The 25,693-nt window shown below is 38.0% G+C and overlaps 1 protein-coding gene across 2 annotated transcripts in view; it reads left to right on the top strand.

Annotated features, from left to right (window-relative positions):
* Positions 1–25,693, top strand: part of gab2 (GRB2-associated binding protein 2) — a 48,566-nt gene that overhangs the window by 13,228 nt on the left and 9,645 nt on the right. The window contains exons 2-3 of one of the 2 annotated variants that reach the window (XM_017491363.3): positions 9,476–9,776; positions 22,804–23,035. In XM_017491363.3, coding sequence (XP_017346852.1) covers positions 9,476–9,776; positions 22,804–23,035 — 533 coding nt within the window. Of the gene's footprint in view, positions 1–9,475; positions 9,777–10,104; positions 10,620–22,803; positions 23,036–25,693 lie in introns of those variants that run through there. The other variant, XM_017491364.3, reaches the window with a different exon arrangement.

Raw genomic sequence — 25,693 nt, 5'->3', positions numbered from 1 at the left:
CCTGTGTTGGGGCTGCTGGAGGCACGCGCACCTCATTTACTACCATGATAATAGTGCCTTGAAACAAGGCACACAAGTGAGCTGCCTAGAGGAATTTCATAGAGTAAAGCCCATTGTAATCTGCCTGCCTGTTTTTTTTGTTCCTTTGCTTGGCCTTTTAGATTAGTAATGCTAATATGGGATTTTTACCACTTGTGGACCGATTAAAACACGTGTATTTGCTGCTCCCATCAGTTCCGGAAGAATTACAACCTCGGCAGCTTCATTACCAAAGGTACCAAGCTACTGCAGAAAAAACAAGTACCGTCACATTTTAAGAATGTTGGTACCGACTTGGTACTGAAGTATCGGTTCTCGTGGCATCCCTGTCTGGCTGTTTTACATTCTGATATAGCATGGTATTAACCAAAATGTATACACATGCCTGTTTTTCTGCTGTTTAAAATGTATTTTCTAGTTAAACCCAGAAAAACATGAGACTGTGGTTTTTGTTGAGTGTGAATGCAGGCTAAATGCATGTAGGAACTAAAAGAGTAGAGGTTTTCTGTTGGTCCAAGGAATTCCCTGGAGCCGTTGTTTGGATTTGTCGCTTTGCCGTGCCATACCTGATTTGCATACATTTGAGAAAATCTGTGTGGATCTGTGTGGCACTTACATAGAAAATTAACAGTTGCTTGTCACTCTTTATTAACGTTTTGTTTCATTGATCTTGATGGTGATGCATAGTCTCACTTAATGTTTTGTTTTTCCTTGGAACTAAAACTAAAAGTTTCATTTTATTTATTCATTTTTGGCTTGTTTAAAGCTGAATTAGCTAGGGGCATTTCAGGTACAATGATTATTCAAACTTTTCCAAGGCACAGTTCGAATAATATTTGAATATTTCAGCTGCTATCAACACAAGCACCCAAAATGCAAGGTATGGCACAAAACTTCACTTTAACCATTGCAGTGTGTGTGTGAATGCAAAGCATGCTAGATAATAGTACACAAGTACATTGTAAATTTTCTACAGCCGAGTAAGTGAGGTATGAGATAGCGTTTCAGTTTGTGCAGCACTGAAGAAAAATTCTTGTTTCTTGTTGCACAGTGATGTGTTTGGAGTTAGACAGGTAGCCATGATATGCTGATGAGGATGGCCCAGTGTGCTTTTTTGTCCTAAATTGAGATCACGAAAAATACATTGTCTGCTGAATAGCCTTCAGAGTTGCAGCTAATCCAGCTTGATGACATGGCACACCAATTGCACATTAAGCATAGAGCACATAACCTGCAGGCAGCCACACACCTCCTCACTGATGCAAGGCACACTCCAGTGATTACTATTAAATAATAAGTGGGGCAGTGTTGACTGATAAGGCTACTGATCAGAAGGTTGTGAGTTCAAGTCCCAGCACCAAAGGATGCTAGTGGTGGGCCCTTGAGCAATGCCTTTAACCCTCCCTGATCCAGGGTCATTATTCCATTGACTGACTCTGCTAATATATAACTGCTCAGAAGGTCGGGGGTGCAAGGCCCTTAACCCTCTCTACTCCAGGGGTGCTGTATCACACCTTTTAAATCCATAAATTTAGAATCAAGTATTCAGGATTGGGTACCAGTGATTAGAACCTGCTTAGGGAGTGCAGGTGGAACCTGTCTTATTTATACTCCTATCATATCTAGTGTCTGGTTTTCCCTTTGTTATTGAGGTGTGTGGTGTCATCATGCCAAGATCTAAAGAGATCTGTAAGGTCTTCGGAAAAAAGATAGTGGATGCCTATGAGTCTGGCAAGGGACTTAAAAAGATCTCCAAATTATTTGAAATACGTCATTCCACTGTAAGGAAAATAATCTACAAATAGAGCAGATTTTAAACAACTGCCAAGTTGTCCACGACTGGCCGTTCTGGCAAAATTTGGCCCCAGAGCAGACCGTCTGATGCAAAAAGAAGTCTCCAAGAACCCCAAAATTTCGTCGCAGGATCTGCTAGTATGTCTTGCAACTGTTGGCTTTCAACAGGATAATGATCGTAAGCACACTAGCAAATCCACCAAGGAATGGCTCAGAAAGGAGAAATGGAGGGTTATGGAATGGCCTTGTCAAGCTCAGATTTGAATTTCATTGAAATGTTGCTGGGGGATTTTAAACCGGCAGTACAGACAAGAAAACCCTCAAACATTTTGCGACTGAAAGAATATTGCATAGAAGAGTGGTCAAAAATTCCAACAAGCAAAACGCCTACAAGAAATTATTTCTGCTAAAGTGGGCAATACCAAATGACTGTATATATTCGCTGTACTTGCATATACTTGTACATGTGGCAATAAAAATGCTTTCTTTCTCTGAAAAGCCTAATTTCCTATTTGAATTTTTAGGTCTTCCTCAAATTAATGAGAAATTCATAATTTCATAATCAGAACCATAGATACCCCAAAGGACATGTTCTTCTGAATTTTTTTTGATTGACCATAACTTGTTAGAATTCATTCTAATAAGAACTTTTTCTATCAAACAGAATTTCTATCAAACCAACATGAGGCCTTTAGTTCAGTCAACAATGTGCCTCTAAACAAATGAGTCAAATCCAAGTACTTTTTTCCAAGTACTCACTGTTTTCCTAGGCACCCCAGACAGCATAGTAAGGCCTTACCAACATCCAGGCTTTATAATAAGTCAGGTAGACAAATAGGAGGGGTCTGGACAATCAGCTTAAACTCCGCTCGCAATTGTGTTTGCTCAGCTGTGTGTGTGTCTGTGTTTCTCTTTGTGTGAGGCAGGTAGTGAAGGGGTGAATTAAGTTCCTCCCCTCAAGAGTGGTTACACACACCCGAGCTCTGTGAAGTCATGGTTGTAAGACATGTACAGGGCCTGTTTGGTTAACGTGTTTGCTCAATATGCGTGCAAAAACATGCTGACTGATGTCTATCTCCTATTCCCTCTGTACAATGCTGCGGTTCTCTTAGAAGTTATAACTGCCATGGTCTAATTCATACCAAATGAAGGTGAAAGGAGAAGGTTTTTGATGATTTTAGCTTCCCTACTCCATGAACAAATGGAAACCTTATAGTGTCTATAAGCTGGGGTCAGTTTGACAGGTTTGCAATTACAGTTGAAGTATGTAAAGCAACACTTAGTTTAAGTGCTGTATACAGTCAATAGGACTTATGATGATGACATTGATGTTCATCATGATATTATTATTGTCTAGTAATATCGTATTATCTGTTCACTAAATTTGGAGTAGCATTTCTAGTAAACAAAGAACTTGGTAAACACAGAGGCGAGGTGAGTGAAAAGTTGTCAAACATGCTGAATTAACATTAAGTCTCTTGTAGTTATAGTAACATGTACACTAATTGCCACTTCTCACATGCACATCCGTTTGGTTTCAAATCACATGAAACGTTCAAGTAAATTGAGATTTTCTAGAGTGTGAGTTTATGCTGCATATAAACAACTGGATCTAAATGAATAAATTTAGACTGACCAAAATATCTGTACATGAAAGTCTTTATTTATTTACAAAGACATCTCCAATAATTTTTTTCTGTACTGTAATATTCCGTGTCATGTTTGGGTTTGCAGTGAATCTGCTCTGTATTCACTTCTCCTTTTTAGGCATGAAAGAAGTTCTCCTTTCGTGTGTAGCTCTACCAATATCGTGACTTCTAGAAATAGGACATAAGAGAGTGAAAAGCCTGTGACCAGATAAAGGATAAATTTTACATCTATTTTAAGAAACAGACTTCTGTAAAACCTTTGTTGTCAGATGCTTATATTAAATAGATGTTGCTGTCACCCATTATTATGGTCCATTTGTTAGCTTTGTTTTGTAGCGAGATTTAACCTTTAAATACAGCAACATTTCCACAAACATAACCATATTCCAACAATGTATTTAGTGATCTACATTGATATAGGGTTTTCTGTAAAGCTGCATTGTGACAATGTCTTTTGTTATTAGTACAATAGAAATAAAATAGTGTTGAGCTTTGCTATACAAATGAAAGCTAGGTTGGAGACCAGTTAGCATCATGGTAACTGGTCCTGGTCTTCTTTTTCTGGTCAAAGGTAGTTAGGGTTTATTTGTGTGAATTTAAGTTAATTTTGTGTATTTAAGAAATGGCGCAAAGCAAAAAGATTGGGAGTAAGAAGTTCTTGAATAGTATTGCTGCAACATAATCATTTTTGAAATTATGGTAACATTGTAATGCTAAGCTTCATATACTGAACCCATCAGTCATGACAGATTATTCTGTATGTGCCCTTAAGAATTTGTGTGGCATTTAAAATAAAATGTTCTGCTATTTGCTGCACATATTTTGAGGCAAACTAGCTGCTAAACTGAATGGCTAACTGTAGCATTGTTCTAAATCTAGACCAAATTAAGGTACATTAGATTACATCTATGGCATTTTTGCAGACACCCTTATCCAGAGTAACTTACATTTTATCTCATTTATGCAGCTGAGCAGTTGAGGGTTAAGTACCTTGCTCAAGCACCCAGCAATGGCAGTTTGGCAGTGGTGCAACATTTTAACCACTGAGCTACCATTGCCCTAGAGGTGGCAGATGTGGCAAGATCTTGAGCATCTGTGCCACTGAGAATTAACAAAATTGAAAAGTTTCTCTTTTTATTTGGTGTGGCTAATAAATAGCCTATCATCTGTTCAACATTGCTTCCTATAATGTAGCCTATGGCATGTTGCCTGAAAACATATGCAGTGTTGTATTAAATAGTAGTTTTTCATTGATTAATTAAATGATGGGTCCACAATAACAACTCACACTGGCAATTTGTCATAACCAATTTCATGGTTGGCATCGGTTGATAGTTTGTCCATTATTCATATATTGCTTTAAAGCTAGAATTCATGTTTACAGCATGGTCATCCTGCATGCTATATTGCCGTAGAAGTATGATTTTCTGTGGAACTTTTAAATAGATCATGTTTAGAGAATTTTATTTAAAAATGACAGCTATGTTTATTACTTACGCTTGTGATGAACAGGAAGTCCTCCTCTTGTCTCAAATGAACACAGTCGAAGTAAGAGTTGCTGAAACTGGCCTAAAAGTAAAATAAAAGAAAAAAACAAAACAAAACAGGGAAACACACTTGGATCCTCAGGTAATATGCTTAACTAATATTATTATACTTCTCCAGGACTTAACATTGTAAACTGAGACTGAGTTTAGTGTACATATTAACAGCTCATTATGAATCTGCGGTAAGCAAGGTTTCAGCTGGAATTAGTTCATAGCCAATGATTGCTACCTTGACAGATGCTGAGTGTCCTCTCATCATGTTTCTCAGCTCAGTGGGCGGCAAACTATGCCAAGGACATTCGGGGAAAACAAGAAGTACTTAAAACTTCTTTTCAGACTTCACTCTTCTCTCTGCCAGGTCAAGTTTGATAGATGGACCTGTAATGAGGAGGAGGATTAGCTTGTTTGTTGTCCATTTTGTTGATTCAGAGCTCATGAGAGCTTTAGGAGAGGGTGAATAAAAGCACAAATGGAGCTTAGATTTTTAATCTCAAACTTTCCAATGTGCATTGGATGCTGAAACGGGGTCTTCAAATCCAGTTCTATGAGCCAATTGCTTTGAATTATTCCTAGAAAAAAAATGTGTTTTTGCATACATTCAGTACAGCAGGAACGAGTTATTCCGGGTCATGGTAACCTTCTCCGCTGAACTGGGCAACGCTCCAGCTCTCATTAAGTCATGTTCTGTAGGTGTGTGCGCCACATATTACTGCAATGAGAGACGGAACAGTGAAAAGATTGCGGCTCTACCCTCTTCCTCCCCTACCTCTTTCCCTCTGTGACTATGTTTCATTTCCTTGGGTGATGAAGATATAGATCAAATTGAGACCAGCTATATGTTTGTGGTCTAAAGCTGTGTGTGTGTGCTTGTAAGAGGACGATGTTGTTAGTTTGTAGTGTGGCAGTTTAGAGTGGCAGTGGATGTAGCAGGAGACGCTTTCCGAGGTGGGGTTTCCAGCAATACCATAGCAGCCACACCAAAAAACACAAACAAGGATTTAAATAACAATGCCAACTTCACTAATCTGTTTGAATTGTTATTATTCAGATAATGTCCTGTAATAAATGTTGATTTAGTCCACTAGAAAATTGGTCCCTAATTTAACAGAATGGATTTTATCTAGTGTATCCTATTAAACAATTGATAATGGCCATATTTTACAAATTGCATTGATGTAATTGACTAAGCTATGTACAAAACTTTCTATGTATAACGTAAGGAACAAAATGTAGTGCGCTGTTACAGGGAAATGGTCAACAACTGGTTGGTGTGATGTGTGCTGTTACCACCCCAAAGGTGATTATTTTCCAATATGAGCATACCAAAATTTTTTTTATTTATCTTATCACAACAGTTTGTCAAAACTGTTTTTGTCTTTTGTCATCGAACGGCATGTCATCTCTTTTATTAGGTTCTAGTTACATTTAATGTTGAGGAACATGTGCGAAACAAGTTATTTCCTGATATTGCTTACATTACAGCATCTATAAACAGTCATTCCATCACCAGCTTGTCATGTTATAAAAGGAACCAGAAATCAAAAAGTCCTCTATCCTGAAGACTTTAATTTGGCGGAAAACTTACTGACTGCTACAAAGTGCCGGCACTGGAGACTCCTTTTGAAATGATAATGTATTAGAATGAGCACATTAATAAAACAAAAGTCAAGCATTCTGATTAGTCAGATTCAAGATTTCAAGATAAATTAGTAGAACACAATTTACATGCTAGTCATTACTGTCTTAACAGAAATGACGTTGGCCTTCAGTATCAGTTCTGTATAATTATTCTGAGGCCCAGTGAGGCCTGGTTTCCAAACAATTAAGCCTTTAGGCTTCACCTGCTTTTTAATTACTGAGAGCTCTCTAGCTGGCAGTACTGGTACTGTGCTAAAGGCAGTGGTGGCATGATTTCGTCTGCATTTCACAGTAATAAACTGTTGGTCCATCAACTATGTGCTCACCTTCCAGTATGCCACCATTTCAGCATCATCAGTCTGGCAGAAAATGAACTGACAAACAACCTGACAGGTTGCTGCAGGAAAACACAGATGCTATTACTAAGTGGTCTGGTCTGTCTTAATGGCAAATGCTGCTTCAGTTTATCTCCTCAGAATGCTTAAAACCAGTAGAGACAGCTACATTTAATCCAGCAGTAAGGTTGTTTATAATTTGAGAACTTACATAATGGATTGTTTTGTTAAGAAAATGTGTTCGATGAGTTGGGGGGACGTGAATATGATCGTTTTAGCTCCCTTTGGGAGGTTTTGTTTTTCTCAGTATTAAAGCAAAGTCTGGTGAAAATACTCACATGGAATATTCTCAGTGCACTGCTATGCAGATTGTGTTAATTTACTGTATGTTTCGATCCAGAGCTCGGGTTATTGTCTGTGTGAAGTTTCGCATGTTCTCCCTGTGTCCATGTGGGTTTCCAACAGGTTCTCTGGTTTCCTCAAACCACCCAAAACATGCTGGTAAGGTGATTGACTTCATTACATTGCCCTAGGTGTGAATGAGTGTGTGAGTGTGTATGTGTGATGCTTTGCCAATTGACTAGCGCCCCATGCATAACCCCGCCTCGTGCTCAGTGTTTGCGATTTCTGTGTTTACGACACACCCCTACGAAGAATAAAGCACTTACTGAACATGAATGAATGAAAAAGATGAGTGAGTCTGTAACCTAGCCTAGAATGTTAAAAAGAGCAGGGATCAGAATTTGTTAATGTCACAAAACAGAAATATTAGTAGATCTCAGCACTTTACTATGTTCTTGTTTTTCCTCAGCAAGACTGCTAATCCATCGTTGTTGCTCGAATCCATTGAATTGTCGTACTGTTGATAGTAGGACTAGGAGAAGGGTGTGAGAACAGCGTTTTAAATGGAGGTCAACAGCAGGCTTGAGAAAACACAGGATGTGCAGTGGGATCCGTGTTTCCGCTTCCTGCTGGACAGTGGGACTGAATGGAGGAAAAGGAAGAGAGGGGGTGGGGGGGGAGTGGAAAGAGTGTCCTTGGTTCCATGCTTCGGTGCTCGAGGTGGCCGTGTGTGTGTGTGTGTGTTGATGGAGCCTGGGGCCTGCAGGATCCTGTGTCAGCAGGAGTGTTGTGGAGAGAGAAAGAAGTTGGACGGAAGTGGATTGCTGGCTGTGGGCCAGGCAGCGTCTCTCCATCATCTAGCTGTCTCTCCCTCCCTCCCTCCTCTGCGCAAAACATTCCTCTCTCTGTGTCTCTGTAAGATGTGACGCTCAACACCAAGCATTTCAAACATTCAAATATTTTAGTAAAATATTTAAAGGCGTTTTTTTTAAATAATGAATGTACAATTGCTTTATACACGCAGTTTTATTAGATTTCTGTGCCTAAGGGATCAAAAAAGGTCAGCCTTCTCTTTTCTCTTTTAACTGATGTGTGGGTCATGTAGGTTTCTTATAAGTATTTTTCCAGTTATTCAACTGTACATTGTTTTACATGGTTAGGGTTGTATATGTGTGCATTTGTTTATTATTTACATTAGAACCTCCATTACTATCGCAAACATTATTGTTGCAAACACGATCTCATTGGTTGTGTGTCAAACTATAGACTCGCAGGTGTGTTTGCCAGAGACGCAGTTGTCATGGTGGTTTTGTGTGTGTGTGCGTGTGTGTTTGTATGTGTGCGTCTGTATGTGTATATTTGTAGTGTGTATACCTCCTCCTCAGCTGTATATGAACAGGAAACAATATGGGGGAGTAACACCTGTCTCAGATAAGGCACACAAACACAGACACACTTAAACACACTTTCCTTAGAACCTAATCTGGGTTTCTATCAGTAAGATCTGCACACTAACTGAACAGCTCTGTTTATGTTTTACTTTCTTGTGCGATGTCATTTTCACTTCATTCAGCACTCTATATTCTCACCCGTATTTTCCCTGATATAAAGTCAATTACAAAAAAAAATCATTATATTTTATTGAGTCAGTTTAGGTTTTGATGGTTTTTACAGGATGTTTTATCATCATATGTGATTATATGTTTTCCAAAATTATGATCAAAATCTATTAGCTTTTAATGGTTTAATGTGGTTAAAGTGTTTAATAAATGAAATATCTAATATGATCATCCATGTTACGCATTGGCATCCCATCCAGTGTGTATTTCCATCTCACGGCCAGTGTTCCTGCGATAGGCTCTGTATCCACCGTGACCATGACCTAATGCGATTACTAAAGCATGACCTAAAGCTGTTACTGAAGAAGAATGGATGAAATAATTCATTCTGGCTGGAACACTTTTCAGAATAATTGTACTGACTCCAAATGGAAGAAGTGGTAAAAATTCTGTAGTTAAAAAAAAAAAAAAAAAAAGGGTTAAGTACTTATAGATTCTGCATGGACAATCCTAGAAAGGTGGAGCCATGACTTTATTCTCCCTCACTGATCTGTTGTTTTGATATTCCTCAGGCCTGGAAGAAGCGCTGGTTTATCCTACGCAGTGGGCGAATGAGTGGAGACCCAGATGTTCTGGAGTATTACAAGAATGACCACGCCAAAAAGCCCATTCGCATCATCGATCTACACTGCTGTGAGCAGGTCGATGCAGGACTCACTTTCAAGCGTAAAGAGTTCCAGGACAGTTTTGTGTTTGATATCAAAACAGCTGAACGAACCTTTTACCTGGTGGCAGAGACAGAAGACGACATGAACCGCTGGGTTCGTTCCATCTGCCAGCTTTGCGGATTCAACCAGTCTGAAGACAACAATGGTGAGTAAACCTCGTCTGTGAATAATATAAGATTTAACAAGGGTCGCTTATAGATCCTAATCAAACTAACACTATCACAAATTTCTGAAACAAACTGCTATAGCTTTTCTGAGTCCCATTTACACAGTTTTCCATTTATGTTGTCAATCAGCCAAAACATTTGATGTGTACAGTTTATTTCACTATTGTTGCACAGATTATAGGGGGGAGGTATAATAAACACTAATCATTCATGTGATCTGACATCCAAATCTTCACAACATCGAAGATATAATTAAAGAGGCAATGAAATGGCTTGATGGATTTGATTTTGTATGTTGAGAGAGAGCATTTCCAAAGGCTTGCCTGATTTCTATAAGTCAATAACGTTTGAGATACACCACACATCTCACAAAATCTAAACAGATTCAACAGCGGCATAGCAAACTGGCTAAATAATGCAGGCGGGAGTTTAAAGAGACTTTTGTGCCTCCTGAGTGACACCACATAAATCCCTAAGTTCAAGAGAACAAAATTAACCCTGCATCCCTGGGTGTGAGGGATGACATTAATCTCACCCAATCAAAGTGACAGTAAGCAATGATGGGCATCTCTGAGTTCATGTATGCAAAATGCATGCATGTGGGTTTTTTTTTTCTTTCTTTCATTATGTTCTTTGTCAAGGTGGCTTTACCCACCTGCTCAGATCCTAAGTGGTCAATGAGAACATTTTTCACCATCAAGAAAATAATGCTTAACAAATTATATTGCTTCTGTAGATCATCCGATTTTTGATGAGAACGTTTTGCTGATCGTGGTGGTGTCATCTTTACCCCTCAGCCTACATTCTGCTTTGCATTTTAGGTGGGTCATATGGGGAAAAACATCTCATTACAATACTTAATGAGTAGTTTTAATGTTTTGTTTAGCTCAGGTTTTGCTGATAAGTCAACAGAACAATCAACCATCATATTACTGAACAAAAATAGTTTTTAGCACCCAATCCATTACTTGATATAATATTTCTAGGGTTCTCTGGACAGTTAAGGATTCTTAGCTTGAGATGCTACGCTGAAAAGGAAATACTAGGTGTAGTGTTCTACATAAGTACATTTAAAGGAGAAATCTGACTAGTTTTCTACAGTATACAATGAATACCAATGGAATTATAAAAGTACAGTACCTATGCCTGATATATTTAATAGTGAGACAATATATACATATTGTCCAGCCTTACTTCACATCTCCAGGGCTAGTGAAGAGAATTTCTTTTTAATCTTTTAGCCTTAGTCTTTTCCTGATTATGTCTGTTGTTATATTAAAATAGCAGTAGACATTTATGCAGGGGCAATTCCCTTTGCCAGATGCTTATGCTAATGTTCTCTCTGAATTGATGAAAAACTCTGATAGAATACACTGGAAAGCAACATAATATGTTGATTTGTTGCTATCTCCCCCACAAGCCCCCATGCTTCTCATCTTTGTTATTTGAGAAAGTTGGGCTGGAGCAACCCTGCCAAATGGATGCTGCATCTGATAGGTTTATTGATTGTTTTTCTCTCTTTTTGTTTTGTTAAAGAAAGGTAGTGATTGCTCCCCACCATGGCCAGTACAATAGCAGTGCATATATGGGAGTATGCCTCTGGGAGGCATCAAAGGAACTTGAGTTGGTGTGTTGTAACCAAATGCATGTTTCAGTATGACCACCCAGATGTGTAAGAAGCACTTTGGACCTCATGAGTGATTCTTGTGTTTTACTGGTCAGAATATTTCCTGTTTTTGTTCTTGTTTGTTTGTTTCTTTTGGTGTAACGTAAAATATGAAACATGGTATATAGAATGTTTTAGCCAACCCCCCCCCCAAAAAAAAAAAAACAAACAAAACAAAACAAAACAACAACAACAGGAGAAAACAACATAATCCCACCATACTACCATGTATGCTACAGTTTATTGTGTCTGATTCTCTAGATGATAATTATTTATATTTTAAGACCCTTAATTTTCTTCTGGTCTTGCATTAAGATTACTTTCCCCGAATATTAAAGATTTATGCAGCAGTTAGATCCAGGCATTCAATCTGAGTGGTTGAAAAGCAATAGTATGGTTTTTGTTTTTGTTTTTTTTTATCTCAAGTAACCTTAATCCAAGCTGTTTCATGAATCTATGTTAAACAAATGTATTATAAAAGAAAGCATATGACTCAGTCCTGTGTCCTACATTGAAGAAACATATTTATTGCAATAATAATAATAATAATAATAATAATAATAATAATAATAATAATAATAATAATAGTTATATAGCCTCTGCAGTAATTGTGAACATTGTGTACATTTCATGTTCTGTAATGCGGATGGGCAAGTTACAGCACGCAACACTTTTAACTCTGTGTAGAGGTCAAAAATTAATTAATAATTGTCACTTTTTATACATTTAATTGACTTATCCTTGGTAAATGGAATGGCAGACAAACACAAAGACCATTAATCATTCACTCCTAGATACTGTGATAAAATGTGCCAAGTTTACATGAATGCAAAGATGGGACTATAAAATGCTTTTCGCACAGATATTGGAACAGTGAACATGTTTAGTTTATAAGTCAAATAATGCATTTTAATGCTTTAACAATAACAATATTGCTACTTGTGGTGAAATTATTATTTTTTTTGGCAGAAGAAATGGCTGATATATAAAATAATGGATATCAACAACATTCTTAGTTTCTATCCTTTCCTTTTTTTATGGTGTATTAAAGCAAAAGAACACTCAAAATCTTATGTTATCACAAATAACATTCTGGCTGTGGTGATCCAGACACTCGTCCTCATGCCTACGAGCATGTCACACACAATCATGATAACACCCTTCTTCTCATATTGTATTATAAATTATATATATATATATATATATATATATATATATATATATATATATATATATATATATATATATATATATATATATATATATATATATATATATATATATATATATATATATATATATATTTCCCTGCTTTTGGAAAAACTATAAATAATGACTAACTAATGAACAAATTGTGGCATAAACGTGTTCTAATATTATCCAGACTGTAATAAAACCCTGAGCATGTTTATGACAAATCCACATTCTTTTTTACTGGGAATACTGACAGGTTTTATTATTACATTTTTCAAAAGGATTATGATGAGAACTTACAACATGATCACGTATAAATCATATGTAGACCTTCAAGTGTAGATGCATTTTTAAAACTGTTCTTAACAGCACCTTTTAATAGAAGCACCAAATTTATATTCAAATCTCCTTACTGTCATTTTCATGTCTTTGCCTAAAGGGAGAGCTGATGCACAAAGTAGATCATCAGAAGCCAGAACATGATACGTATAATATGGCTGTGAATCATTCTGACAAGCCACTGTAAAGCCCCAGGAGCCAGGTGTGATGTGTGTTTTAAGCATCACAGGTGCAGTGGTGTTGTCTTTCACCTTTTTAATCAGTTTGGTGAAGTCATTTTAGCATGGCATTGTGCTGTGTTCAGTTAAACTACTTCTCATGAGTTAGTGTAACAAAGTGTTTTAAAACAGTTAGCTCAACACCAAATAAATATGATTATTTATTTAAAAAAGAATTTAACGGGTGGATATTTAGAACATCGGCTAATTAGAATTGTGCAGTATAGTTTGTAATGGAGGTATACAACAAAAAAGGTTATGGGAGTGGCCAGGTTTTACTTTCACATAGACGAAGAAAGGTCATGTTGATGAATATGGGGGCAAATAGAATGTGGCACAGTGCTCATGATCAAAGAAAAAAAATGGTTTTAGGAGACCTTTAACACACCAACACACATACACAAAACACTCAGTGCCCTACTGCACTCAGTCTAACACACACATACCACCCGTGCAACTATAAACTCCTCTAAATGACCTCCCGAGACAAGATGCTGATCCTCTGATTTGAAGCTACAGCCATTGCCTCGTCCAGAGAATAAAACACACACACACACACACACCAGGATTGCAGTGTAGATCAGAGCAGCGCTCTTTCTCTCTTGTTTCTCTTCAGCCAAATGCCATTGCTGACCTCTCATTTCCCCCAGCTAGTATCAGGTTGTCAGCTGCTCTCCTGCATGAAAGAAAGGACAGACGAGTTCACCTCTGAGTGACTGCTCCGATGCTCGCTCTGCTCTAAAGTAGGCTTCAAAAGCACCATGAACTGTTTTTATGGCATCAGCATATTGATAGGGTTTTGACAAATATCTTTTAAACAAGAAAGTTGTTAAACAAATTAACACACATCTACAGAAGCAGTAATGATGCTAAATGAAAATTTGTATATACATAGAGGACTGTGCAATAAAATAGTAATGAATTATACAGTATAGCACCATAGTAAGATTATTTTGTTTACAGATCATATATTTCTTCACTTAGTCTTGCCCTTCAAAAACTACATAAGTTATTTATCCAAGACATGGATTATGTAAACACATGACCTAAACTGAGACACACAGATAACCGTTGACTTCATTCGTCATATAATAATAAGGTAGATGTGGCACGAGTTTGTGCAAATACTACACCCAATGAATCAGAATGTTTTTATTTATCAAGTACAGGGTGTACAAGGAATTCTTTTTGGTGCAGTGGCACACATTGTACAGGACAGCACATTAACCAAAGAGTACAATACAGTACAGTACAGTACAGTGCAATGCAATATATCTGTACAGGAAGACAGTACAAAAGTTGAATGCGACATGTGGCTACTGCTAATACATGTACATCAGAATATAGGGGTGCAATATAATTGTTACTATGACAATAATTACTGTTGTTGTGCTGTTACTGTAGGTGTTAGTGCAATTACAATAGAATTTTACTGGTGTATTAAAGTGACTTGTCAGAGGGTAGGGATCTGGGAAGAGTCATTCTTTACAAGGACTGTAGCCTGTGGGAAGAAACTGTGGAGGTGTTGAGTGGTACAGGATTTTATGGCTCTTATTCTGGGTTTGCATTGTGAAGGGAAATGTTGAAAAAGAAAGTGGCTGGGATGTGTGGAGTTAGCCATGAGTTTCCCCGCTGTCTCCTAGCATTATCTCCTTGTCCAATTTTCTTAAGCTAAGTTAGTTTTGTTAGCATACCAGAGCAGAAATCTAAGTATGTTTAGATTGATTTAACAATAACTGTTGTTGTAGTCAGACCTACTGCAATTGTTTTAGAAACTACAGGTTATGTTCACAAGTCCCCTTTCCATTGCTGTATCCCTTGTCCGGTTGACAGGGGAGTAGAGTACTGGGGAGACAGGAGCTCATGTATTACTCTGCACTGTGATGTAGCGTGAGCAACTGTGATGCAGGCTTCATGTGTCTCGGAGGAAACATTTGCTAGTTTTCACGCTCCCTGTGTGGTAGCTGAAGTGATGGGTAGAGCTAACTAGTGAGACAGAATTGGCAAAATAACCAAATTTGCCAAGAACAAAAAACCCCATATCATTCAGTTCAGTCATGGATCTTAAAGTAAAAGACATATAGGTCTATAGTATCTATGGTACCTAATATCTATGGTATGTATAGTATTTAATTAGTTTTCGATAGTTTAAATAAAAGACAATTCTTAGTAGTGGTTAAAAATACAAATCTTAGCAGTGGAATAGAGAGTGCTGTGTTTTTGTTGGCTATGTTGGGAATTTGTGTTATTGTAGTTCATGTAAGTTTAGTGAGAATTTCACATAAAACGAGACAGGTGATCATTTATACACTGAGTTTATAATGTGAATTATAATGTCTCAAGACATTATTTTGTGTTGCTCTCCTTGCTTCAATCCAGACATAATAAATCTAAGCACCTCTCATTTCTTACTATGTTTCACTTTAAAATTTCAGACCACTTGTTTACCAGTGGGCATTTTCTTCAGCTCAGAAGTTGTGTGTTGTGATTACAGTGTTATGTCTTTTTAGGCTCGTTTTGTCTACAAATATATCACTCTGAATAAACAAGGATGTTCTCTTGTCTGGATCATATGTGTAGCCAGACATCTGTTTTGAAGACAAACAACAAGTTACTCAGTACCTAGTGTGTATCAGCTGGGCTTCAGGTCAGGGGTTTTGCAGCTCCAGCAACGTAATACCTAAAAAATCTACACACTTTTGGATCTACTTACACAGATGTGGGGGATTCCCAGGATGACGAAGCTAATAAACAATTTTGTTCTTATTTTTAAAGGCCCAGACAGTTCACATGGAGAGCACAACCATACCTGGGTAGCCAAAACAATGATTCACAGCAAAGGTTGCTAAAGTCTGACTCGTGCCTTATCTGTACACTTGAGCTTGAATTCATTATGGGAAACTAAGCCTTTCAGTGATGTAAAAAAAAAAAACCTCCTGGATCTCTGTCCTGCTCATTTTTGTAATTGCGTTATGTGAATTATATATATATTTTTCTTTAGAAGGACAGGGAAAGTGTGTGTGCATGTATGTGCGTGTGTGCGCGCGTGTGTGAGTGTGTGCGCATGTGAGTGTGAGTGTGTGTGTTTGGGTGAATGTGTATGTAATAAAAGTGCTCTGGGGGATGGTATATGCGAGCAGCAGCAGGCTGGTATCAATACTCTGATCTGTCTGTCTGTCAGACTAGCCGGGCAAGGTTAGACTGCACGGAGAAGGGAGGGTGAGTGTAAGCTCCTCATGGGACACTCTCCAAGGTTATGCAAGGGCAGCCTAAACAGACCCCCTCCACCATACCCGCTCGAAAACACACACACACACACACACACAAAGTGCCCTTCATGTCTATCGATTTTTGTTGAAATAGCGAGACGCCATGGTGCTGTGGGATCAGATTGCTGATGCTGCTCAGCTGTCTGCCTCAGAATGCTGCTCATCCACATCCCAGAAAACAGGCACTCATCAGCACTGCAGCACACACTGTGCTTCATGGGCCAGGGAAGTGTTGCCTTTCCCATATCATAGTACCTTTTCTGAAAAAAACAAAAAAAAACAACGTCCCATAATAAAAATAAATCTCCTAATGTTTAACATTGGTTGGATTACTAGACAAGCATATATGATTTAATACTAACATAAGCACTTCTTTCTCAGACACTACCTGCTCATTTTCGAATGGGATCATTTATTAAAAAATTCGCCATGTTGCCCCAGTCACATTTATAACACAAATGACATGAAATGTTTTTTTTTTTAATACTCATTGATTTGATTAACGTGCACATAGATCTCTTCATTTAACCATCACAGCCCTGGATGCCAAGTACTGAAGCTACTGTAATCCTACAATAATATCCCCTATGGCTGCTATTTACCAATGCATTTAGTGTATCTACCAGTCTACCAGTGTTCAGATTTGGACTTCATGTAGAGACTGTTCTTTTGTGCTACTGTAAACCCATCTTGCTACCCCCCACAAATCCAGTGTATTCAGTGAATCACTCAAATAGGAAATTGATGCCAGTGCTCAGATCTGTAAAAGGGTCATCCGTATGTTTCCCTTCTCTGGTTGAATGAACGATTGACAGAAAGATTTGACTGAAGATTTTTGGTCTTGATTTGAGGTAAACAGTCTGTGACATTCTAATCCATGACCGATTTAGTGCTGCTGTGACCAACAACAGCTGATTACAAATTTGTTGCAGTGTCAGAATTTAATTTTTTTATTATAATCTGAGTGACTGCTAGGAGGACAGCATACTGTAAGATTAAGTGAAACTCATAGGGCAGGTACAGATATGATCGCGGCAATAGCAAAACATAAATAAAACATGCCAATGGAAAGAAAAAAAATCCTTAATATGTTAAGCTAACTTTGAATAATGCTTCTGTTTATGTGACCACATTTTCTGCACGAGTCTAGATCACACTTATGGTTATGGTTGCAGAATTTAGTCATTTTCTTTGATCGCAGGCCTATCATTAAAGGATTTTATTGGGAACATATCACACAGTGTGACAAATAATTATATTAAAACACTGCTGTTATCACACAGAGTTAAAAACTTATTACTCTGATTTTAAAGCCAATACAGAGGAATGAGACATGCAGTATTTGATGGTACATGCCATAAAATATTCTGCTCAATAGCTCACGGCTACGCTGACTTTATATCAAAGCACCAGTGGAAGTGATACTGAAACTGATACTTCAAGGCGGCAGATAGAAATCTTTTTTTATGCATGTGGAGTGTATGGCTATCAGTTGGTTTGTTTTCCATTTTGGGTGTCCTGAACCAATGAGAGTTAATTACAGTGCAGATCAGATTTGTACCCACTCCCAACAGAAACAGTCCTCAGTGGTGCCTTCCAAAGCCTAGTTAGGGCTGGATTCTCTCCTAATTCAATACAGGTAATTCAGCTAATCAAGTTCTTTAGGAGTATCTGAACATTAAAGCCATCTGTGTCAAATTCCTGCTTTTCCTTTGCAAGCCATTTTAACAGTCTACAAGGATTTGTTGTCATATTGCTGTACTTGCCTTTTCCTCAAGGCTGAATGTCTCTAAATGTCTCATTTGTAAATAACATTTTTTTTCTGGCTGTTGAATAAACAGCAAAATGAAATCTGTCAAAAAACATGTCACCAAGAATTTATTTCCTCAAGGTGAAACATAAATGAAAAATTTCTTGAAATGACATGATGTGCTTACAGTTACGAATGAAACATCCACTTAAGTGTTTACATGAAGTCCCTTTCAGTATAAAATAGCATATGTGGATTGATAGCACGGCATTAACTTGAAAGAAGATATGTCGAGGTTACCTTTGTATATTAGGTGCTACTCTGGCAAATAAATAGCAAGTAATACAATCCACTTAAAACTACTGAAGTGGGAGTGAGAATGTGCTAAATGTGTGCGCTAATGTCCTGTTTCTATAGTACAGTTCATGGTGTCCATAACATTGAGCCATTAGGCAGTGCTTTAGAGAGCATGTTATGAGATCATCAAGAGCATCCATTTTAGTTCCACTGGTTTGTAAATACTGATAAACAATCTTCTTACAGTTCTTACTTTTTATGTCATTTACTAATTTAGCAGAATTTTGAAAATATGCCATATCCTTGTTTAGCAGATGTTTTTGTCTAAAACATGTATAGCATCTAAACCTGGGGTGTCCGATATTATCCGGAAAGGGCCGGTGTGGGTGCAGGTTTTCATTCCAACCAAGCAGAAGCCACACCTGAGTCTATTGAAAGCCAAGATCAACTAATTAAACAGGTGGAATCAGGTGTGGCTCCTGCTTAATTGGAATGAAAACCTGCACCCTCACCGGCCGTTTGTGGATAAGATTGGACAACCCTGATCTAAACTAATAATTATGAGCAACTGGGGGTTAAAGGTTTTGTTCAAGGGCCCAGTGGTGGCTCAATTCTGAGATCTGAACTCACAACTTCCAGTAACACGTCAATTTGACGTTTAAATTTGACGTTTTAATCACATCAAATTAACTTTATACAAAATTATACACCTCCCCCTCCTCTTTTGCTTTATTAGCCACATCAGAACTTTTCCAGTTGAGTTATTAGATAAACCCGATCAGATTTGGTCACAGTCATTGCATTTTCTCAGGATACTATGATAATTCTTATCAGAAGCATTACATCAATGTTTCCACAATATGTCTCAGCCTCTCTATAGCATACTATCAGTTTATACATTGCTGTCTTCCACACCCTTGGCGGAAGGAACTGATGTGCTGTGTTCCAGGTATTACTCTCACTTTTTCCACTGAGAGAATGAAATGCAATCCTCCGCAGTGAACTCTCTCACTCTCATTTCTTTTCCCCTCCTTCACTCCTGCCCCCGATTATGGATGATCATCTGTTTACTGCTTTGCAGTAGTGCTTGGTTTTTACAACATCCCTGGGAACCTGGACATGGGAAGAATTCTAATTTCCTTTTGCCTTTCCTTAATTTTTTGAAGGAAAAAAACTTTAAAAGCAGGGTGATTCACTGGTCCTGGATAAGCAGGACTTTTTCACAGATTGATCAGTCCAAGCTCTTGAGGCTAAGTGATGTTGCTGTGTGGTTGTGAGCAGCACTCACATGATGCAGGCAGTAGTGGAGGGGGTTAGAGAAGGCTGGCTCCTGGGACATGGCCCTCATCTTGCTGTGTCACTCTGATAATTGTTTTATATTAAGAGCAAGTCTCGGTGACCATCTCAGCTCACTAGCTTTTATGCCTCACAAATCTGTCTCTTTAATTTGGATGTTGTTCATTTGTTCCCGGTTCTAAATTATTATTTATTCCACAAGTTTTCCATAACACCACCATTATTGTCATCCTTTGACCAGCCTCCACAGTAGTCCTGAAATGGCCGGAGATGTTATCTACTGACGTCAGCCTCATTAGGGCAGATGGAATATCCCAACTCGAGGAATGTAAATGCCTCTTGGTGTACTATTCTGGATGCACTTCTGGATGCATCATTATCATTGTGCAGGGTGCTGTGTAGGAGAATTGGACCCAAGAGACAAAAGCACTCTGTCCAGAGTCTGCTAGGAGAGACAGGATGAAGTTCTTCTCCAATAAACACTATATATTTTTGCAAAAACTGCCACCAGCCAGCCATTAAAACCGAAAAAGGCCCTAAAATATGTAGTAGGTTTACTCAGTTTGGATATTATTTGGTCTGATAAGTGCGGGAATATGCTTTAGTAGAATGACCATCAGCGCAAGCTATTAAACAGATACCACAGGAAAAATCTGTAGCGTCTGTACAATTTCTTCTTCTTTTTTTTTTTTTTTTAATATACTAAAATCAGATTTCATCATTGGGTCATTCTATGTTTATATTTCTGTATTAGATATAAATCAGATTGTTTTTTGTCATTGGATGATCTTTTCAATGTAGAGAGGAAATGAGGTTTTGATACAAGACTGCCTTTCTCCTCTCTTTCTCCTTATTCCAGCCCTACTAATTTTGGACTCCTGATGTTATTAGATTGTGGCAGCCTTGCCAGTAGGTAAGGTATCATTGGCCATTATAGGAACATTGACGCATGCTCTTTGACCCATCACCTACATGTCTACTGAAATTAGAAAGCTTTGTGTGTTTGGGTATCATGACATAGGAGAGTTTCTTCAAAAATAGTGATTGTGCATGCTTAAAAATAAAGATGCTGTACAATAGATGTTTAGTTTCCCATTTATTGTTTCTACAATAAAAGTTAATACTCATATTTCACCACAAACATTTCTGGCAGAAACACCATTCAATAAACAAGGTTAAAGACCCATCAATCAAAAGGTACTTTAGGAAACATAAAAATGTTTTGAGAAAATCAAATTTCAAAATGAAAGAAAGCTATAAACTGAGGTCATTTGAATAATGCTAGCGTTGTTAACATTTTTGGAAAACCTATACCAAACAGTCCAAATGCCTTTCCAGCACTATCAATCAGGAATCCAGCCTTTTTAGCCACTTTGCTGTAGCAAATGTATTGATCAATCCCATTAGCATCAGTGATGAGCCATCAGGCCTACTTCCTGGGCTGGGTTGTCTCATTACTACTGTATAATGTAATTTTCCATTTTGGGCCAACACAGTCAAACCTATATAGTACTATCGAGTTCAAGTACAGTGTCACTGCACTGCCTGAAGGTATTTTCTCCATCATGTAACTTGATTCCAACAAGCTCTGTAACAAATGTGAAGTGTCTGTTTTGTCCTGGGTGGGGGACAAGCATCCCCCAATAAATCAATACATATCAGGCTTGTAAGGGGACCAGAGCTCACATAGATTGTTGAAGCATTTACAGATGCCTCAGAGGCCACTAGAGGAGTGCTTGCTACACTAGCCATAGGAGTGGTAGTGGAGCCTCATAAAACAATGGACTAATTGAAGGCCAGTATAAGCCCATTGACACTGTGGCCTGGTTATAGCCTTTTTCCGGTTGTCCAGTGGTTGGGCAAAGTGAGGAACATCTGTGTCTCCCTTTGTCTCTACTTCCCTCTCCCCCGTCTGTGCACGAGTCAGGGGTATGACCTCATTCACCCCGAGGTCCATGTATTGAATAACTGTCATGTTGATTCCTCAGGTTTAGCAGGAAAAAAATCCTATTTGTTTCTTGAGTATTTTACATAATAGTAGCAAATAGTGAACACATGCCTCACATGTTGAAGAGCAGAAACGGATGAAGTCTGGATATGTAGTGGTGGGTATCATTTTGCCTCCCACTACAGCATGTGGAAAGTGCAGATCTTCTCAAGAGGCGTAATAAACTTACTTTTCCGCCCACTCTTTGGCACTCTCTCACTTTTTCTGCCCAGCTTGTTGTGCGTGAGGAGGATGATGGGTGGTGGGAAGAAAGGGTCATATGCACTTTCTGTTTTTTTGGCTTCCCGCCTGGTCTATTTTGAGTTGCAAGGCCTGAGATTTGCCTCCACTCGGCAGACCCATGCTGCAAAAATCAGATGTCATTAAGAAACAACCCAATGCAAAGGCCATGCTGTTCACACAGTTCTGTGTTAAGACAGAAAAAACAGACACGGTATAGACAATAGAGGCTGCACAATTTTGTGCTTGTTTTTAACGCAGCAGGGAAAGCATGCTATAAAAAATGACCTTTGGCTGAAGACAGAGACCTAAAAATTCCTTCTTTTGTCCCTTCTCTTCAAAGATTGTCTGTCTGCAATGATTGAGTTTAGAGTGCACACTGAAAACTATTCAGTCCAAATTGCCAACATGGGTGTTACAGCTTAACGTTCTTAATTTATTTTTCCTCGTCTGTTGACTTCATTGATCATGGCGGGAAGAGAAGCTGGCTGCTGTTCTTAGTCTTTTTATATACAGACATGCAAAAAGAAGTCAATACATCCATTTTGGAGGGTCATTTTAAGTAAAATCCTTTCTGTAGTGTTCAGGACATCTTGCATCCTGTGACCTCATGATGTTTGTGATGAATGTTGGTTTTGTTTTTGTATTAATTCCAATCAAGTCCAATAAAACTGAAAGTTGGGTGATGCCTGAATTAATAATATGCACAATGTTTAAATCTTCTATGATTTTATTTTTTAATAACACAGATGATAGGCCATCCACTACCCACATGCTTCGCTCCATGGCTGGTGACCTCAGCAGTTCTCTGGCTCCTCTGCTTGGTGAACGCAAGACGACTGTGCCCTCACACTCTAGCCAACCAATGCTGTTTACCTTTGACATGCCAATACGTCACCCCCATGCCCCCCTGTCTAACAGCGCCCCTCAGGACTACCTCCTTCTTCACCAGTGCATGAGCCGGAAGAGTGAGAGCGCACGGTAAGGGTCATGACCTCTGCAAACCACCGTTATATGCTTCCTACGGTATTGAAACATCCGCTCAGAGTTCACAGGCCACACAACAGCAACCATTGTCATCCATCTTTAGCCATCATTAGTTTTTTTTTTCTATTAGGTGTACAGAAGGCAATTAAAACATGCATGTATTCCTTCTGAATTTTAAAAAAGAGTTAGTGAAGCTCATCTTTACCTCTGAATTTACAGACTGAAAAATACCACCAAATTTTAAGCACGGGAATCTAAGCTAATAACAAGTATGACATTTTTTAAAACCAAATACCAGATAAAATGGTAGAGTGACCACTCTGGTATTCTGAAAGCACAAAGTCATAAAATAAGGCTGGAAATTCTGTATTCTGCTGATCTAACAGCAAATCTGCACAATTATTGTATGGCTTGATATATATTTAGTGCACAAACCTTTCAATTAGGATTAAAGCAGTAGAGACATGCTTAGCCTGGATGCACCAATGGTCCCGCTACACAGTGGTGCTCCTTCTCTCCAAAAATTTAGTCATCATATGCAGACATTTGCCAAAACACTGCCTGTGCCATCATTATTAATTGTAAATACCAATTGTCTGGCCAGGTCACACCCTGATTTATAATTATTGGAAAAACATGTTCATTGCTTCTTTTACATTATTAACCAACAAGCCAACACAAATAACTACCTTACAATCAGTTTATGTAAAAGAAAATTATGTTGACATTTTCCCACTAACATGACAATGTTTACAATATTAGCTGTTATGTTGAGGAGTAGGCTAGCAAAGCTTCCTGACTAGTCATTAATTTACAGACTCTGCAGAATGTTTCACTCTTCTACAAGAACAATATTGTTACTTTGTTGCATAGCATACAAGGTTCATAGTGCCTTATTCATAGTGGGGAAACTAATTTTTGTGGCAGAAGATATACAGTAGATACTTCTAACACTGTTCACAGTTTCTATGCTGTACTTTTTTCCTTTACTTTGTAAACTTTTGTATAAAAATGTTAGAACACTCAAAGTCATGTGTTATCATGGATAACATCATGGCTGTGATGATCTAAGTGTGCGTATTGACCAAATCACAGATAATTGTGATGACAGGATCTTAATAGATTGTTCTGTTGCTTAAATATACTCCTTGATTTTGATTAAATGGCTTGCAAAAGCACAAATAATTAATGCATTAAAGTGTTTTAATAAGATATTAAGATTTTAAGAAAGCCCTGAGCATTTTTATTACCGTTTAAATGTAATTTAGAGTCCTGCATACTTGGTTAAATGGTATTATATCATGAATCTACACAAAATAGGCAATAATATTTAGGTGTTTACTCATTTAGGTGTGACACACATATTTGTTCTAGTGCAACCAGTTGCCATCAGAACTCACATAATTAGTTGAATGAAGTTCACCATTGTGAAATTAAAGTGTTATGTGAGCTCAGTATAAATATACCTGTTCATGAGCAGCCCCAGATTTCTGACCAACAGCATTTTGAAGACTGAAAAAACAGGTCAGGGGCAATGTTATTGGAAAGCATCAATTAGGATTTGTTTATAAAAAAAATTATCCCAAAATAGTACCATTAAATCCATTGTTAAAAAATAGAAAGAAATTGGCATAAGTACAACTCTATCTACAGGAGGTTGTCAACAAAAAGTCAGTGGCTGGGTAAAGAGGGGAGACGTCAGAGAAGCAATCACAGTGAAAATGGTTGAACCGTCATTATTACTAGTTAGAGAAACTGTGTTAGTCTTAGTCCCATAACATTACCCAGTCACAGTGCTGTATTCTTACTCAGCCTTTGCACTTCAGATAATCTTTTTTTTTTTCTTCTTCTTTTGGGTGTTTGCAGTCTTAGTGGTTTTCCGTTGCAAGCCCCAAAGAGTGGTGTGAACGTATCTTCTGCAGTATTCAGATGTCTACTTTCTAGAGCTTTATGTATTTTATGAGGTTATCATTGACAGGATTTGAATTACATTCCATCTTTTCCCTGAATTTCCTGAATTTCCCATTTTGGGCTATCCCCCACTTCCCTAGACAGATAATATACATAAATCACAGTCCCACAAATACACTTCAGCCTTCTGAGTGGGTACAGGCCTTAATGTCATGCACTCTACTTTAGTTTCCATGTCACATCATCCACAAGGCAGAGCTTAAAGTGCTCATGACCCATAATCATCTTCATGACTTAAGGGTATCTAAGGAGTGTTGTTTGACCAATAGATTTATTATTATACTGTGAAGGGTTTAGTGATGCAGCTGGATTTAGAGCATGTTTCTTTGTGTGAGCAGAGCAAACTGAAGGCAGTATATAAACATTAGTGATTTATCAATCCTTAAAGATGTTTAATGTCTCAATATCTTTGGAGTACCACTTCTTAGTCCAGCTCCTACATCTTGTTTAAATGAAGTTACACAAAGTCCATTTTGTAATATGGATGCAAGTTTAAGCGTTATTCCCCTACACCCACTATATCAGACTGCTTTAGCAATGAAATGACTCAGCTGAATGTGAGACTGTGTTATTATAGCCTCTGATAGCATCATCCATCATGCCTGAGAGTGGGAAACACTGACTGTTGTTGCCTTTTGGGTGCAGTCATGTAATATAGCATTTATGGCAGTCCTGTATATA

This window comes from Ictalurus punctatus, chromosome 17 (assembly GCF_001660625.3).
Source record: "Ictalurus punctatus breed USDA103 chromosome 17, Coco_2.0, whole genome shotgun sequence".
Lineage (NCBI taxonomy): Eukaryota > Metazoa > Chordata > Actinopteri > Siluriformes > Ictaluridae > Ictalurus > Ictalurus punctatus.
The sequence above is the reverse complement of the archived record's forward strand: the minus strand, read 5'-3'. Positions and strand labels throughout refer to the sequence as shown.